At 41.9% G+C, this 18,423-nt stretch overlaps 1 protein-coding gene across 12 annotated transcripts in view; it reads right to left on the reverse strand.

Annotated features, from left to right (window-relative positions):
* LOC134359827 (formin-binding protein 1) overlaps positions 1 to 18,423 on the reverse strand; it is a 223,553-nt gene that overhangs the window by 69,125 nt on the left and 136,005 nt on the right. For all 12 annotated transcript variants that reach the window (XM_063073538.1, XM_063073537.1, XM_063073547.1 and 9 more), the window contains exons 7-8: positions 9,431 to 9,559; positions 4,847 to 4,993 (exon numbers count right to left, since the gene is read on the reverse strand). In XM_063073538.1, the coding sequence (XP_062929608.1) occupies positions 4,847 to 4,993; positions 9,431 to 9,559 (276 nt within the window). The remainder of the gene's footprint in view (positions 1 to 4,846; positions 4,994 to 9,430; positions 9,560 to 18,423) is intronic.

Here is an 18,423-nt window from a genome sequence, read left to right on the forward strand (position 1 = left end):
AATTCACACCCACAAGTTCTAGCCTTATAGCCTCATAATTTTCCCTTCGCCAATTAAAAATTTTCCTGTCCTCTTTGACTCTATCCTTTTCCATGATAATGCTAAAGGCCAGGGAGCGGTGGTCACTGTCTCCCAGATGCTCACACACTGAGAGATCTGTGACCTGACCTGGTTCGTTACCTAATACTAGATCTGGTATGGCATTCCCCCTAGTTGGCCTCTCAACATACTGTGACAGGAATCTTTCTTTTTTTAAATCTTTTTATTGAATAAGTATACAAAAAAGGTAAGCCATATAAACATTAATACAATGTTAAAGTATAATAAAATTCCAAAAGGTATCAATACCAAAAAAAAATACTACAAACAATGTAATTTAAACATAAGAAACCAAGATAACATAATAGTATACTAAATTTTATATATATCAATGGAAAAAAAAGAAAAAAAAACCCCCCCAAAAAAACCCAACAGGAATCCATCCTGGACACACTTAACAAACTCTGCCCCATCTAAACCCTTGGAACTAATCAGGTGCCAATCAATATTAGGGAAGGTAAAGTCACCCATGATAACAACCCGGTTATTTTTGCACCTTTCCAAAATCTGCCTCCCAATCCACTCCTCGGTATCTCTGCTGCTACCAGGGGGCCTATAGAATACTCCCAATAGAGTAACTGCTCCCTTCCTGTTCCTGACCTCCACCCATACTGACTCAAAGTAGACAATATCTTACCGTAGAACATTAAACTCCATCTGCCATTTTAACTAGTCTACATCTTCCATTTGATCCAGAAGCCATTATCCCAAATGGCTCTGATTCTAACTTGGTCCCTCATCTGGGTGTTTGACATGAATAGTGAAAAACTGAGGTAGATGTACTCTGCTAATTTAACCTACCCATCTTAAAATCAACACATTTATTTGTCTTTTCCATTTTGTACCCTCAAGATGGACACCAAGATTGGAAAGTGTACTGGACAGCAAGGAAGACCATCAAAGCCTGCAACAGGACCTGGATCGGCTGGGAGCATGTGTTGAAAATTAGCAGAAGGATTTTCATGCAACAAGTGTGAGCTGTTGCAATTTGGAAGGACCAACTGGGGTGAACAGTCATGCACTGAGTAGTGCAGTAGAACAGAGTGATCTGGGAATACAGGTACATAATTCCTTGAATGTGGCATCACAGGTAGGTAGGGTCATCAAGAAAACTTCTGGTAAATTGTCCCTCATAAATTGATGTATTGAGTACAGCAGTTGGTATGTTTTGTTGAAATTGTATGAGATGTTGGTGAGACCTAATTTGGATTATTTTCAGCAGTTTTGGTCACCTACCTTCTGGTAAAATGTAGATATGATTGAACGAGTGCAGATAAAAGTTACAAGGATGTTGCTGGGACTTGAGTACCTGAGTTATAGGAAAAAGCTGAACAGGTTCAGACTTTAGTCCCTAAAACATAGAAGACTGAGGGGAGATTTGACAGAAGTGTATGCAATTATGAGGGATATAGACAGGGTAAATGCAGGCAGGCTTTTTCCACTGAGGTTGGGTGAGACTACAACGAAAGGTGTTGGGTTAAGGGTGAAAAGTGAAATGTTTAAAGGGAACATGAGTGGTATCTTCTTCACTCAGAGGGTGGTCAGAGTGTGGAATGAGCTGCCAGCAGAAGTGGTGAATGTGTGGTCAATTTCAACTTTTAAGATAAATTTTGATAGGTACGTGGATGGAAGGGGTATGGAGGGTTATGATTGCAGGTTGATGGAACTAGGGAAACTAATGGTTCCGCACAGACTAGTGGTCCAAAGGGCCTGTTTCTGTGCTGTAGTGTTCTATGACTCTAATTGCCAAATGTGGCCCATTTTATCTTGTCTTGAAATCAAATGACGTATGGAGCACAATCGAACTCAAAGTTCATTCGAAGTGCATCCATACTTCACTGCATCCCCACAAATCTAATACATCTTCTCTGTTTTCTGACTTAGCATGCTAACATATCAGCAATGCGTAGAATGGAAATGGCAGGAAATTACTCTCTGAGTATAACAGCTTGAAAGCATTTTTGTATTTGTTGGATCATACTTAAATTATTATTGGTGAATAGCAAACTGATTCAAGTTAAAACAGTAATCAAGTTACCAAAAAGTTTCATGATCAACTGAAGAATTAAAAAAATATTTCTACATTTATTGGTGAATGTATTATATACTTAAATTTATATATAGCAGAGATCCTCATTCAAATTCACTTAAAAGGACTCTGGCACTATAAATAATAGTAATGCACTGGGCCAGAGAGCGGAATGTCATTCTTAATTGATGCTCAGTGAACCTCTGGTAGCCCTAGCCTGCCCTTGTCTGTGATCAATGAATTGACTCATGAGCAGAATATACCAACATTGGTGAAAGCTGATTTTTGCCATATCTCCAATGTCAGTGCTTCCAGTCCATAATGAAAGGGAAGAATGATCAAAACAACTAAGTCATACAATGATCCACCAAGTTGCACGCCAACTCACTTCACTTCTAAATATAATTTTCAATGACATCAGCACTAAAACTAACTTGGCTAGAAAAGAGGTTAGACCATATTTTGTTCATAAGTATCTTAACTTCTCCCATGATACTAATGCATTACAGATTTCAAGACACTTAAAAAGTATCCTAACAGTCATTAAGATTTTTGTCTTATGGAATACTAGTAAGTAACTCAAAATAAAGCTTCTTAAATGTATGCTTACTTTTCAACATTATAATCTTGGATCTATTCATATTGAAATAACTTCAGAAAGAAATTCTGCAGATTAGTGATTAGTTCTACATAAATTCTGCAAAGACAAATTTAAAACTGACATTTTGTCAATAACTAAACAAGACTTAAACAGAAATGTTCTTTCAAGACTAATACTGTGAATTATTTACTTCTGTTACCAGGATGCCATAATGCCAGCAACAAAACAGCTAAAGCCAGCCTACGGTTGAAGAGTGAACACACCTGGGTACATTGCAACCTGCAGGACACAATATTGTATTCTCAAGCTTTATACAGCTGACTGTATTTTCATACAGTCATTCTGATTGTATGAAAGCTGATCATTATTGCCTGTCATATTGTGGGTTCGTTTCTCAATTTTTCCTTTTTCTTTGCATTTCAGGTTGGCTCTCTGTATACTGTATATCCCTTTGTCTCACACCACATAAACAAACTTGATTTGATCTTTACTGCCATACTAGTCATCCAGTCTCACCATACTAGAGGAAGTTCCTTTATTCCATCCATTTTTCTTTCCCATTTTCTCTGCAACTTCAAACTAATGTGTTGCTCCTTTGCCCAGTTTTGAGAAGGATCACAAACATGAATAGCTGTTTCTTTTCCCACAGATATGGCTGAAGTATTTCTAGCATTTTCTATAGAATATGAAACACACCACCATGAACTGTAGTTAAAGCAAATATTATTGGTTTATTTAACTGAATGGGTACACAAGGAATAAAGGAAATGAAGGATACGATGAGACGATTAGATAAGGAGCGGAGAAGGGAAAGCTTTGATACAGCAAAATCAGTCACAGAGTCTCATTTCAGAGTGACACAATGTATTTCTATGTGATATTATGATAGCTAAGCAACAAAGAACTCCAATAGACACTAAACCAATAGGGATAAATAACTAGTTTTTGGGAGTAAGCCTGTTGTAAAAACACATAAGGCTCAGTCTGCACATGCACAAATAAATAAAAGTTGAGGCCTGGAAAATAAGAAAAAATAAATCAGGGAGGAAGTTTGGAAAAAACGGAGGTCTTTATGGACTATAACTGAAGTTTAAATGGACTTTAGACAGTTCTGAGTATGAAGACATGGGTTTCAAGTTTCTAAATTCATTCCTTAGACCAAAAGGATGTATAGTGCCTAAAATGAGATAATATTGTCAAAACTTCCATTTGCTACCAATGCTACAGTTTAGAAGGTCACAGTAGGAATGGGAAAGGAGCAAAGTGGACAAACAAGGATGCTATTCTGCATTTGTGGACTAAATGGGAAGTGTTCAGCAATCTTGTCTGTGTGTGTTTGTTCTATAAATATCTTTAATGTGATTCTCCAATACAAAACTAAGTTCACACCACTTGCACAAATCAAGGATCAGGGTAATGCTTCCAGATGGATGGCAGTACATATTTTAATTCAAACAACAGGAATTCTGCAGATGCTGGAAATTCAAGCAACATACATCAAAGTTGCTGGTGAACGCAGCAGGCCAAGCAGCATCTATAGGAAGAGGCGCAGTCGACGTTTCAGGCTGAGACTCTTCGTCAAGACTAACTGAAGGAAGAGTGAGTAAGGGATTTGAAAGCTGGAGGGGGATTTTCCTATAGATGCTGCCTGGCCTGCTGCGTTCACCAGCAACTTTGATGTATGTTACATATTTTAATTCTTTCCTTTTTCTGAGAATTAACATTCCTGTTGCACCTCCCATGGCTTTGTAAGGTGACACCCAAAATCATAACATATCTATGTTCCCACAGATGTCAAATGAACTGTTTGTTCAGTATTGTGAAATACAAACCAACAGTTGTATTATGTTTTAAATGTCACCTAGTGTGTACATATCACCAATATACCTTACATCTATTATAGCCAGGAAGTGAAGGTTTTCAGCAAAATGGTGCCTCCACAACAGCTACTACATTTACCAGACTGATTCAGTATAAGAAAGAAGATTTTAATGTTCAGCAAAAATAGCTGCACTCTTCTGGCAATGGATAACAGTGCAAAAACGTACAAATTCTTGACTTGAAGTTTCAAAAAAATTCATATACAATATTTAGTAAAACATTGTCACATAACTTACATTTTTTTCATCAATACACTCAGCGGCTTTTGTGATTTCATCAAGACATTTTCCAATGATAGGAATGACTTGTCTGTCAACTTCAGAAAAGGTCTTCATTGAATCTCCAATTCTAATTATTCTTCTCTCATCCAGATCTTGAATTTTCTGGAAGATCAATTAATATTTGGAATTAATGAATAAACTGTGTTTATTCTGCTGGTTTAAATGGTAAAAGGGCTCCAGGAAAAGGCCCACATCATTTATGCATTTCCCTTGTAAAATTATGTGGCTTCTTTTTAAATTGGCAGAGTGCATCCTGACTGAATTAAAACATCATAATGGCAATGATTCAATCATTTCAGAAGATTGAAGATAAAACAGAGCTCTTAATTTATAGTTTCCAAAATCCCCAGTACAAAAACAAAATGCAATGCAACACACACAAAATGCTGGAGGAACTCAGCAGGTCAGGCAGCATCTATGGAAATGAATGAACAGTTGGTGTTTCTGGCTGAGATCCTTCTTCAGAACTGGAAAGGAGGGGGGTAGAAACCAGATCAAGAAGGTGGGGGGGGGGAGGAAGAGGACAAGCTAGAAGGTGATAGGTAAAGCCAGGTCGAAGGGGGAGAGAGGATGAGGTAAGAAGTGGGGAGGTGATAGTTGGAAAAGGGAAAGGCTTGGAGAAGAAGCAATCTGATAGGAGAGGAGAGTAGACCAAGAGAGAAAGGGAAGAATGAGTTGACAAAGGGATTTGATTGGCAGGTGAGGATAAGATATAAGAACCAGAGGGAGAATTGAAGAAGAGGGAAGGGGAGGGGGGAAAAATTACTAGAAATTGGAGATGTTGATGTTCATACTATCAGGTTAGAGGCTACCTAGACAGAAAATGAAGTGTTGCTCCTCCAGTCGGAGTGTGGCAGAAAAGGCCATGCACTGACGCGTCGGGATGGGAATAGGGATAGGAATTTAAATGGCTGGTCTCTGGGAAATTCCGCCTTTTATGAATGAAGCGGAGGAACTCGACAAAGTGGTCCCCCAATCTACATAGGGTTTCACCAGTGCAGAAGAAGCCATATCAGTAGCACCGGATACAGTAGACAATTCCAACAGATTCGCAGGTGAAGTGTTGCTTCTCCTAGAAAGACTGTTTAGGGCCCTGAATGGAGATGAAGGAGGAAGTGAATGGGCGGGTGTAGCACTTCAGCTGTTTGAAGGGATATGTGCCAGGAGGGAGGGATGAATGGACAGAAAATCACAGTGGGAGCGATCCCTACAGAAACGAGAGAGTGGGGAGGTAAGTAAAGATGTGTTTGGTGGTAGGGTCCCATTGAAGATGGTGGAAGTTGTAGAAAATGACGTGTTAGATATGGAGTTTCATGGGATGGTGGGCGAGGGCAAGAGGAACTCTGTCTCTATTAAGGTGGGAAGATGGAGTGAGTGCGGATCCTGGGAACAGATGCGGCAGAGATGAAGAAATTGAAAAAAGGGAATGGCATTTTAACGGGTGACAGGACAGGAAAAGGGATAGTCAAGATACCTAAGTTTAAAAAAAATATCAGTACACATTTTGTCTCCAGAAATGGAGACAGAGAGATCGAGAATGAGGAGATAGGAGTCAGAAATGGACCAAGTGAATTTAAGGGCAGGGTGGAAGTTGGAGGCAAAGTTGACGAAATTGAAGAACACAGAATGGGTGCATGAAGCAGCACCAATGCAGTCATCAATGTAGCTCAAAATGCAATGCACCAGCTTCCTTGTGTTCTCTGACAGTAGAAACTCACCAGTATATGACCTCCATGACCTAGAAGGACAAGAACCCAGATTCAAGCTCCTGTATAAACTGCTTGCACTTCCAAGACTTGTAAATAGTTTGCCATGCAGTTATTGGCACAGTATCAACATTTTAGAATGTGTTACTAAGCAGCAATGTAGGAGGGTTCCCTTCACCACAAGGACGGTAGTGGTTGAACATGACTGTTCACTTCCACTTCCCTAGGATAGAAATGGTTATTTCAGTGTGCCTTAGCCAACAACATCTACTTCTAAGAATTACTTTTTTGAAAAGCTATAACTTTGATCCAGCTTCCACTTTGTCCATGCTACAAGGTAAATTTAGTCCTGAAAATTTTCCTCATAACAAATTTAAAATTGCATTCCTTGGAAATTCTGTTGTTTTTTAAAAAAAAGTTGCTGGTAAGACAGTCTTTTATCAATCCCAAAGGAAACTAGCAATCCTGGACATATATAACTACAAATAAACAATCTGATAGAACTTTGTTTGAAGAATCTAATGCTGTTGTGATTACTTAGGTTATAATATCAATGCAGAAACAGAAAACGTCAGAAATACTCAGCAGGTCAAACAATATCCTTGGAAAGACAAACGGAGTTAATATTTCTGATCAGTGACCTTCCATCAGAAGTTAGAAAACAACTAAGCTTTAAGGTGTAGATAAGGTAAAGAGTGGAAAAAACAACGGAAATGTTTGTTATAGGGAAGTGAACAAAGGAGACTGAAGATGATGGCACCTGAACGAGTGTGGTAAAAAGCTTCTCAAGGGTCTTCGGCTTTTAGTCATCTCTGTTTTTCTCTCTATAGATGCCACTTGACCTGCTGAGTGCATTCAGCATTTTCTGTTTCTGTTTTAGATTTTCAGCATCAGTTTATTTTACTTTTATAGCAATGAAGACTTGTTGGTTCGTTAATTGCAATTTATCCATCTGGAGCAGGTATGAGCAGAGGGTGAGGAAAGAGGATAGAGGGACAGGAAAACATTTAAGGGCTGGATAGTAAGTTTGCAGATGACACAAAATTTGGTGCAGCTGTGGATACTGTAGAAAGCTGTCATAGATTACAAAGTGATACTGACGGGATGCTGAGCTGGACTGAGAAGCAGCAGATGGAGTTCAACCCGGGAAAATAAGTAATTCACTTTGCAAGGTCAAATTTGAAATCAGAATACATGGTTAATGGCAGGATTCTTAGCAGTGTGCAGGAACAGAGGAATCTTGGGGTTCACATCCACAGATCCCTCAAAGTTGCTCTGCAAGTTGCTAGGATTGTTGAGAAGGTGTATGGTGTGCTGGCCTTTATTAATCCGTGAGATAATATTGTAGCTCTATAAAACCCCAGTTAGACCGCATTTGGTATGTTGTTTCCAGTACTGGTCATCGCCTTAGAGGAAGGATGTGGAAGCTTTTGAGAGGGTGCAAAGGAGATTTACCAGGATGCTGCCTGGACTAGAGAGGTTGCCTTATGAGGACAGGTTGAGCAAGCTAGTGCTTTTCTCTCTGGAGTGAAGGCAGTTGAGAAATAACTTGATAGACCAAAAGATATAGGAGCAGAAGTAGGCCATTCGGCCCATCAAGTCTGCTCTGCCATTCAATCATTGGCTGATCCAATTCTCTCAGTCATCCCCACTCCTCTGCCTTGAGGAATACAAGATGATAAGAAGCATAGATCGAGTGGGCAGCCAGAGACTTTTTCCCCGTGCCCAAATGGCTAATAGGAGGGGGCATAATTTTAAGGTGATTGGAGGAAAGTATAGGGGCAGATATCAGAGGTAAGGTTGTAAACACAGAGTAGTGGGTGTGTAGAAAGCCCTGCTAGAGATTATGGTAGAGGCAGATACATGAAGGCCAAGTAAGAAAGTCTTAGGGAGGCACATGAATGATAGAAAAATGAAGGGCTATGTATCAGGGAAAAGTTAGATTGATCTTAAGCGTAGGCTAAAATGTTGACACAACATCATGGGCCGAAAGGCCTGTGCTGTAACATTCTATGTTATACAGAACACCACAGCTACCGGGCAACAAACCAGTCATTTGTCCATATATAAAAATAAACAAGAGCTGCAGCATACCCTAGATGTTAGGCTTTGATAGAACTGTGTAAGAAGCCAAAGACAGAAGATGAGCAATGAATGCATACACTAAATTGGAAGAAACCCAAGTGAACTTCTGCTTTATGTGGAAGGAGTGTCTGGATACCTGGAGGTGATAGGGGAAGAAACACATAAATGGAAAAATGTTGCATGGTTTCAAGGGAGGTGCCTTGAGAATGAATCAGGTGTTGGTGGCAGGAAAATGGTGCACTAGGGAATCATACAGGAAATTGTCCCTTTGGAATGCTGAAACGGGAGCACAGTTGGTGTGGACATTTCACTTATAGTGACAGAAATTACAATGGAAAGCGTGTTGAATGTGCAGGTTGGAGGGATGAAAGATAGTGCCATAAGTAGTGAGCAAAGTATTATGAAGTTGAAAAGTAATGATCCAACTGGGACTACAGACCAGTTGCTCTAAGTAAATAAACGCAATAACAATTGATTTGTAACCTCAATTGAAAGATGGATACATAGAGGAAATGCATATAACAACCATGGCTGATGTATGATGCCTGAGGTGTGACAGATACAAAGTGTAGTCCTCATAAAATACATTTTGAGACCAAACCATTTATACAGAGGATGTGTTAAGTCATTAAAAGATCCCTCCCGTCTAGTTCAATGATTTTCAAGCAAAAAATGGAACATTTGCTGTGTAGCTTACAACATTACAACCTTATATCCTGTGTGTTAAAATAACATGGTTTCAGCTTACCTGGAATATATTTGGTATGTTTGTGTAATAATGTTCATGCTGTTCCTTATTGAAGCTCTGAAGAGTACTGAGATACTCTCCCTTACTATCTGATGCCATCTGGTGTCGGGTGAGGGCCTGCTGCCGAGCCTGTTTAGAAATATTCACAAATGATCATTTGATCAACAATCTGTATTTCAATCTCAGACCATCTTGTTTATTTTGCTTTAACAAAATGATATTTGGGGGCAATAACTATCTGAGGGCACTTGCAAATATTGGAGGACAAAAACAAGGAATCTTTGGACATCAAAAATGCAGGAGATGGTGACTGAGCAATTCAAGATCATGAAAAAATACAAAGGATTAGAAGGGTTTACAGTATGGAAGGAAGCCATTTGGCTTATCGAGTCCTATCAGCTCTATTTAAGAACAATTCAGCTATCCTCACTTCCTCACCCTCTCGCCAAAAGCCAGCAAATTTCTTCCACATATTAAATAGCTTGATCAGATCTTCTTCAAACACAACATCACTTATCAATCCACATTACTGAAGCTTTAATTTCTTGATTCATTTTTGGTAATTCTCCTCTTCACCCTCCCTAAAGCCTTCAAACACAAAAGCAGTGTTTGCAAAAATTCAATGTGACTTCCTTCTCTTGTATTCTAAAGAATCCCTTTATAAAGATGGGGATCCCATAAACTTTTTAAAGACCATCTTCCCAACCTGTGCAGCTCTTCCTCATTTCCAAGAAACAATGCATTTTAGCAGATTTCACACACAAAATGCTGGAGGAACTCAGCAGGCCAGGTAGCATCTATGGAGAAAAGTACTGTTGACGTTTCGAGCTGAGACATTGACTGTACTTTTTTCCAGAGATGCCGCCTGGCTTGCTGAGTTCCTCCAGCATTTTGTGCGTGTTGCTTGGATTTCCAGCTTCTGCAGATTTTCTCTTCTTTGTGATTTTTTTTAAACCGGATTTATTGATTTCTGTGCCTATTCAGAGTTATCAGAATCAGGTTTAATATAACTGGCATATGTCATGAAATCTGTTGTTATGCAGCAGCAGTACATGGCAATACATTAAAAAAAAACTGTAAGGGGGGGGAATGCGTGATGGGGGTCCTTAATAATGGATGCTGCCTTATTGAGGCATTACTCCTTAAAGATGTCCTGGATGCTGGAGAGGCTAGTGTCCATGATGGAGATTTCTGAGTTTACAACTTCCTGCTGCTTATTTCGATCCTGTGCAGTGGGCCCTCATACCAGATAATGATGTAGCCAGCTAGAATGCCCTCCACTGTAGAAATTTGCAAGTGTCTTTGGTGACATACCAAATTAGATTAGATTCCACTTTATTGTCATTGTGCTGAGTACAGATACAAAGCCAATGAAATGCAGTTAACATCTAACCAGAAATGCAAAGAATAGTGTTATTTACAAAATAACTGTGAATAAAAAGTAAGTGCTACAGCACACAAATATAAAAGTAATGAGACAGTACAAAATGGGTGCAATATTGCTTAGCGCTGTGATGTGAGAGTCAGCAGGGTCACAGCCTCAGGGAAGAAGCTCTTCCTGTGCTTGCTGCTGCGGGAGCGGAGGCTCCTGCAGCGCCTACCAAATGGGAGGAGAGTAAAAAGTCCATGGTTAATGTGAGATGCATCCTTGATAATGCTTTTCGCCCTACCCAGGCAGCGTTTATGGTAGATGTTCTCAATGGTGGGCAATTGGGTGCCGATAATCCGTTGAGCAGTTTTCACCACACTCTGGAGTGCTTTGCGGTCCGATACGGGACAATTGCCATACCACACTGAGATGCAGTTGGTGAGTATGCTCTCAATGGTACAGCGGTAAAAGTCCATCAGTATCCTGGGACAGAGGTGAGCTTTCTTGATGCTCCGCAGGAAATAAAGGTGCTGTTGCGCCTTTTTGATCAGGATGGAGGAGTTCAGGGACCAGGTGAGATCCTTGGAAATGTGGACACCAAGGAATTTATAGCTTAAAACACGCTCCACTACAGCTCCGTTGATGTAGATGGGGATGTCAGTGTGGATCCTAGCATGCCTGAAGTCCACAATGATCTCCTTGGTCTTCTGGGTGTTAAGGGCCAGGTTGTTGTCGGCACACCACGCGGCCAGGTGCTGGACCTCATCCCTATAGGCCACCTCGTCATCCCCTCTGATCAGGCCAACCACCGTGGTGTTGTCTGCGAACTTGATTATGGAGTTAGAACCATGTACAGAAACGCAGTCATAGGTGAAAAAGGAGTACAGAAGAGGGCTCAGCACACAGCCTTGAGGTACGTCGGTGTTCAGGGTGAGAGTGGAGGAGGAGAGGTTGTCTAACTTAATTGATTGGGGTCTGTTAGTCAGAATGTCCAAGGTGCAATTGCAGAGGGATGAGCTGATACCAAGCTGGCGAAGTTTGGCAATCAGCTTGGAGGGGATCACAATACTGAATGTCGAATTGAAGTCAATCAACAGCATTCTGACGTAAGAGTTGGGGCTGTCCAGGTGGGCCAGGGCAAAGTGAAGCGCCGTGGAGATGGCGTCCTCCGTTGACCTGTTGGTGCGATAGGCAAATTGATGGGAGTCCAGGGAAGTGGGCAGACAGAATTTCAGATGTGATAGAACCAGTCTCTCAAAGCACTTTGCAATGATGGGGGTGAGTGCAACTGGGTGGAAGTCATTCAGGCCTGTGGCAGAGGAATGCTTCGGCACTGGCACCATGGTGGCGATCTTGAAGCTTGTGGGGACAACTGCCTGGGCCAGGGACAGATTGAAAATGTCCGTGAAGACCCCGGCCAACTGCCCTGCATAGGCTCTGAGCACACGGCCAGGTATTCCATAGGGACCAGCTGCCTTCCGTACATTCACCCTGCTCAGGGTGGCGCAAACAACGGAGGTGGAAAGTGAGAGAGGCAGTTCACCAGGTGGGAGATCCGCTCTGAGGGTGAAATCTTTTCATAGTCCTAAGGAAATATAGCTGCTGTCATGCCTTCTTTGTAACAGTATTGATATATTGGGCCTAGGATATATCATCAGAGATATTGACACCCAGGAACATGAAATTGCTCACCTTTTCCAATTCTGAGCCCTCTATAAGGACTACTGTGTGTTCCTTCATCTTACCCTTTCTAACGTCCACAATCAATTCTTTGGTCTTACTGACACCGAGTGGAAGATAGTTGCTGCAACACCACTCAACTCGGTGATATATCTCGCTCCTGCAGGCATTCTGGTTGCAATCTGGAATTCTGCCAATAGTTGTGTTGTCAGCAAATTTATGGATGGCATTTGAGCTGTGCCTAGCCACACAGTCATAGGTGTAGAGAAAGTAGAGCTGTGGGCTTAGCACGCATCCTTGAGGTGTGGCACTACTGATAATCAGCAAGGTGGAGATGTTATTTCTGATCCGCATAGACTGTGGTCTTCCAATGAGGAAGCTGAGGATCCAGTTCCATAGGGAGGTAAAGAGACCCAGCTTTTTGATCAGACCTGTAGGAATCATTGTGTTGAACAGTGAGCTGTAGTGAATAAACAGCAGCCTGACGTAAATATTAGTATAGTCCAGGTGAACCACAGCCGTGTGAAGAGCTGATGAGATTGGATCCACTGTAGACCTATTGCGGCAGTAGGCAAATTGCAGAGGGCCCAGGTCCTAGCTGAGAGAAGAGTTGATTGTAATTATGCCCTCAAACCAACATCTCCTCTGCTCATTCTTCTTGCATAAGGTAACACTTCACATTTCTTGGCGTAAACTTCATCTGCTATCCATCTGCTTACTCCATTAGCATGTGTATATCTACTTAAAGTCTATTACTGGTCTCCTCAGAGTTCATCCACTTCTTAGTTCTGTTTCACCAGCAAATTTGGTAATTGTGCTTGTGCACTTAAGTCCATATCGCAGACATTTAGTGAGTACTGAACTGTATAGATCATCATGTACTTCCTTCCAGTCCCAACAAAACTGCTACTCTCAATTTTCCCCAAGCCATTATATCCTTTTTTATGCTATTGTATTTAATCTTGAAGACAAACCCATTAAGTGGCACCAAATGCCTTTAGGAAGCCCATGCATCCCACATGTATCGCATTTCTTTTATGACATATGACACCATTTAATCAAAATTCTCTATCAAATTAGACATGATTTTCCTCTATACTTACTTTCTCTGATCAATTCATTCTGTCCAAGTGACTGCAAATTCTGTGCCAAATTGTTGTTTCTCAAATTGTCTTCACTACTGATGTTAAAATGAGTCTATAATTACTGGGTTAACCCTTAATTCTACCTTTTTAATACAAGGATATAGCATTTGCACTTTTCCAGAATTCCAGCAATATATTGAATCTACTACATTCCCTAACTGGAAGGTTATTTCCTTACTACGGGTCATTTTAAGAATTAAGTTCTTAGGAGTGCACCTTATAACATGTAGCTTTTCTTATAAACCCAAGGTATTCCCAAGCTATAAAATTAAGCCAGTTAGACCAAAATTTGTAATTCTAGTATCTAAATAACCAAAAACAGAAGGATGAACCTAAATATTCATGACCATCACACATTTATTTCACCAAAACTACTTCAAATCCACTATATGGATCACTGATTGCACTAAATAAGAACTGTGAAATTGAAATCTTTATTTCTAGTTCCTTTACTTCTCATATAAAGCTGCTTTTAAAGTCATGCAGATGAAATATCAGCCTGTTTTCATTCAATTTAATGTGGTCACCTGATAAATAAATATATTGTACCACTAAGAATTAGGTGCCATATTTCCTTCACTTTCATTTGAAAGATTATCTGAGGAAGGGAAATAGCAGTAAAATGGTGGGTCTCTGTCATCCATGACAGGGAGAAATAAAAATAAAAGAGCTTAAAATTCCCAATTCTTATTGTCTCTTTGGGAAACTGCCAGGAAAAATAGCATGTGTAACACCACACATGAACAGGTTTAGTCTTGGTTGTGGTCTGTCCACAAATTCCGTTACCCACTTCCTGGGCTCGGAGGAATTGGCTGATAATTTATATGAGATAATAGAGGGCTCCTGCTGTTTATGCAATCGATATCTCAACTGTTAAAAACTCAACTGACCTACTGTTGCAAGAACAACAAAAAGCAGAGGCTTACTTAGCTAACAATGACTTTGGAAATAGTGATATGAGGTTAGCATGAATAAATAGGGAAACATAATTGTTAAAATAGCTAACAAAGTGTGGGGAAAATGTTGCAATCAATTCTAACCATTTTTGAAACATACTTTTCTATCATTCCTCTACATTGCCTTTAAATAATCCACTGATTAAAAACAACCTCTTGATAGGATTGACAAAGGAAATCCAGATGACACCCTCATTCACTAATTAATTTCTAAATTGTGCTCTTTTTCAGTAAATCTGTAGTCTACATGCTTACTAAGAAAAAGTGACAAAAGTAAAAAGTAAAAATTACCGTTTCAAAATGGAATTGATACTTTATTTAGTAAATATGATAGATTCCTACATCTAGATACCACCCTGCTTAGATATTCATATGTGAAAAGAATTTTAAAATGGCAAAACAATGGTTACTTGTGCAACAATCTTAATGGAACAATAAACTATTTACACAATAATTTGGCTACCATCCTAAACACCAGTCGATTACTAAATCTCACCACAGCTCAGTTATAAATCTTGTTGGAGAAGCTAAATCCTTTACTCTTTTACCTAGAAGCACTGGTCGCAAAATGATTCCAATGCACATCTCAGTGAAGACAAGAATCAAGGCCTCATTTATCTTTAACAAGACAAAATATACAGATGCTGGAAATCCAAGCAACATGCACAAAATGCTGGAAGAACTCAGCAGGCCAGGCAGCATCTATGGAAAAGAGTATTGTCAACGCTTCAGTCATAGTCATACTTTATTGATCCCGGGGGAAATTGGTTTTCGTTACAGTTGCACCATAAATAATAAATAGTAATAAAACCATAAATAATTAAATAGTAATATGTAAATTATGCCAGTAAATTATGAAATAAGTCCAGGACCAGCCTATTAGCTCAGGGTGTCTGACCCTCCAAGGGAGGAGCTGTAAAGTTTGATGGCCACAGGCAGGAATGACTTCCTATGATGCTCTGTGTTGCATCTCAGTGGAATGAGCCTCTGGCTGAATGTACTCCTGTGCCCACCCAGTACATTATGTAGTGGATGGGAGACATTGTCCAAGATGGCATGCAACTTGGACAGCAACCTCTTTTCAGACACCACCATCAGAGAGTCCAGTTCCATCCCCACAACATCACTGGCCTTACCAATGATTTGTTGATTCTGTTGGTGTCTGCTACCCTCAGCCTGCTGCCTCAGCACACAACAGCAAACATGATCGCACTGGCCACCAGAGACTCGTAGAATATCCTCAGCATCGTCCGGCAGATGTTAAAGGACATCAGTCTCCTCAGGAAGTAGAGACGGCTCTGACCCTTCTTGTAGACAGCCTCAGTGTTCTTTGACCAGTCCAGTTTATTGTCAATTGGTATCCCCAGGTATTTGTAGTCCTCCACCATGTCCACACTGACCCCCTGGATGGAAACAGGGGTCACCGATGCCTTAGCTCTCCTCAGGTCTACCACCAGCTCCTTAGTCTTTTTCACATTAAGCTGCAGATAATTCTGCTCACACCATGTGACAAAGTTTCCTACCGTAGCCCTATACTCAGCCTCATCTCCCTTGCTGATGCATCCAACTACGGCAGAGTCATCTGAAAACTTCTGAAGATGACAAGACTCTGTGCAGTAGTTGAAGTCCGAGGTGTAAATGGTGAACAGAAAGGGAGACAAGACAGTCCCCTGTGGAGCCCCAGTACTGCTGATCACTCTGTCGGACACACAGTGTTGCAAGCACACGTATTGTGGTCTGCCAGTCAGGTAATCAAGAATCCATGACACCAGGGGAGCATCCACCTGCATCGCTGCCAGCTTCTCCCCCAGCAGAGCAGGGCGGATGGTGTTGAACGCACTGGAGAAGTGAAAAAACATGACCCTCACAGTGCTCGCTGGCTTGTCCAGGTGGGCGTAGACACGGTTCAGCAGGTAGATGATGGCATCCTCAACTCCTAGTCGGGGCTGGTAGGGGAACTGGAGGGGATCTAAGTGTGGCCTGACCATAGGCCGGAGCAGCTCCAGAACAAGTCTCTCCAGGGTCTTCATGATATGGGAGGTCAACGTCACTGGTCTGTAGTCATTGAGGCCGCTGGGGCGCGGCGTCTTTGGCACAGGGACGAGGCAGGACGTCTTCCACAGTACAGGAACCCTCCGGAGCCTCAGGCTCAGGTTGAATACATGGTGAAGTACTCCACATAGCTGAGGGGCACAGGCTTTGAGCACCCTGGTACTGACACCATCAGGTCCTGCAGCCTTGCTTGGGTTGAGACGTTTCAGCTGTCTTCTCACCTGTTCAGCTGTGAAGCCCACCGTGGTGGTTTCGTGTGGGGAAGGAGTATAGTCATGAGAGCAGGGTGGGGGACTGTGAGGGGGGGTAGGAGGGGAGAGTGGAATATGTGTTGGTTGGGGGCCGACAACAGATGGCTCATGTGGGGGATGGGCAGGGGCCACAATGTCAAATCAGTTAAAGAACAGGTTAAGTTCATTGGCCCGAGGTGTCCACACTGCCTTCAGCTCCTCTGTTGCTAGTTTGCCGGACCCAGTGACGGTCCTCATCCCCCTCCAGACCTCTCTCATGTTGTTCTGCTGGAGTTTCCACTCAAGCTTCCTCCTGTACCTGTCTTTAGCCTCCCTGATCCTGGCTTTCAGGTCCCTCTGTATTGCCCTCAGCTCCTCCCTGTTTCCATCTCTAAACGCCCTCTTTTTAGCGTTCAGGATGTCCTTAATGTCCTTCGTCACCCATGGCTTGTTATTTGAATAACAAAGGACAGTTCTTGTCAGAACATTGCAGTCCATACAGAAGTTGATGTAATCAGTGATGCACTCTGTGAGCACATCAATATCCTCTCCATGTGGCTCACAGAATGCCTGGCAGTCTGTCACCTCAAAACAACCCTGGAGCACCTCATAAGCCTCCTCCGACCATTTTCTCACTGTCCTCGAGGTTGCAGGTTTACTCTTCACCAGAGGCACGTAGCAGGGTTTTAGATGCACCAGGTTGTGATCTGACCTTCCCAGTGGGGGGAGGGGAGAGGAGCTGTATGCATCCTTAACGTTAGTGTACATCAAATCCAGAGTCCTCTCCCCTCTGGTTGTACAGCTCACAGATTGCGTGAAGTTGGGCAGTGTTCTAGCCATGGTAACCTGGTTGAAGTCACCCGATATGGTAATGAGGGCACACGGGTGCTGGGTTTGTAATCTGGCTATGATGGTGTAAATGATGTTACACATCGACGTTGGGTTGGAAGAGGGAGGGATGTACACAACAACCACAATTGCATGCGAGATTTCCCTTGGCAAATAATATGGCCGGAGTCCAACAGCAAAAAGTTCAATATCTGGGCTACAGACACGTTCCTTGATCGTAATATGCCCAGGATTGCACCATCTGTTGTTTACCAGAACCGCAAGCCCCCCTCCTTTATGCTTACCGCTGTCAGTGCAATTCCGGTCAGCTCGAACGGTCTGGAAGCCCTCTATGGAAACGCTTTGATCGGGTATGTCCTCGCGGAGCCACGTCTCAGTAAAGCACATGACAATGCTCTCCCGAAATGTTCTCTGACTCCTGACAAGCACAGTCAGTTCGTCCATTTTATTCCCCAGCGATCCCACATTTCCCATGATAAGAGAGGGGAGACACGGCTTATAACTTCTCTTCTCCAAAAGCCTCTGTTGTCTCGACCCAGTCCTCTTCTCTTGCCTTTTTGATCCCCCTCTGCATCCTCTGTGTGTTTTCCTCCAGATTTCAGCCGGGATGTCCGTTGCTCTCTTCGCTAAACCGGCGGGCATGAGCGCAATCAATTGGTCCCTGGAATAAACAATGCGGCCATCCTGCTGCCACGCTAACGAGACGTGTCCG

This window comes from Mobula hypostoma, chromosome 21 (genome assembly GCF_963921235.1).
Source record: "Mobula hypostoma chromosome 21, sMobHyp1.1, whole genome shotgun sequence".
NCBI classification, from domain to species: domain Eukaryota; kingdom Metazoa; phylum Chordata; class Chondrichthyes; order Myliobatiformes; family Myliobatidae; genus Mobula; species Mobula hypostoma.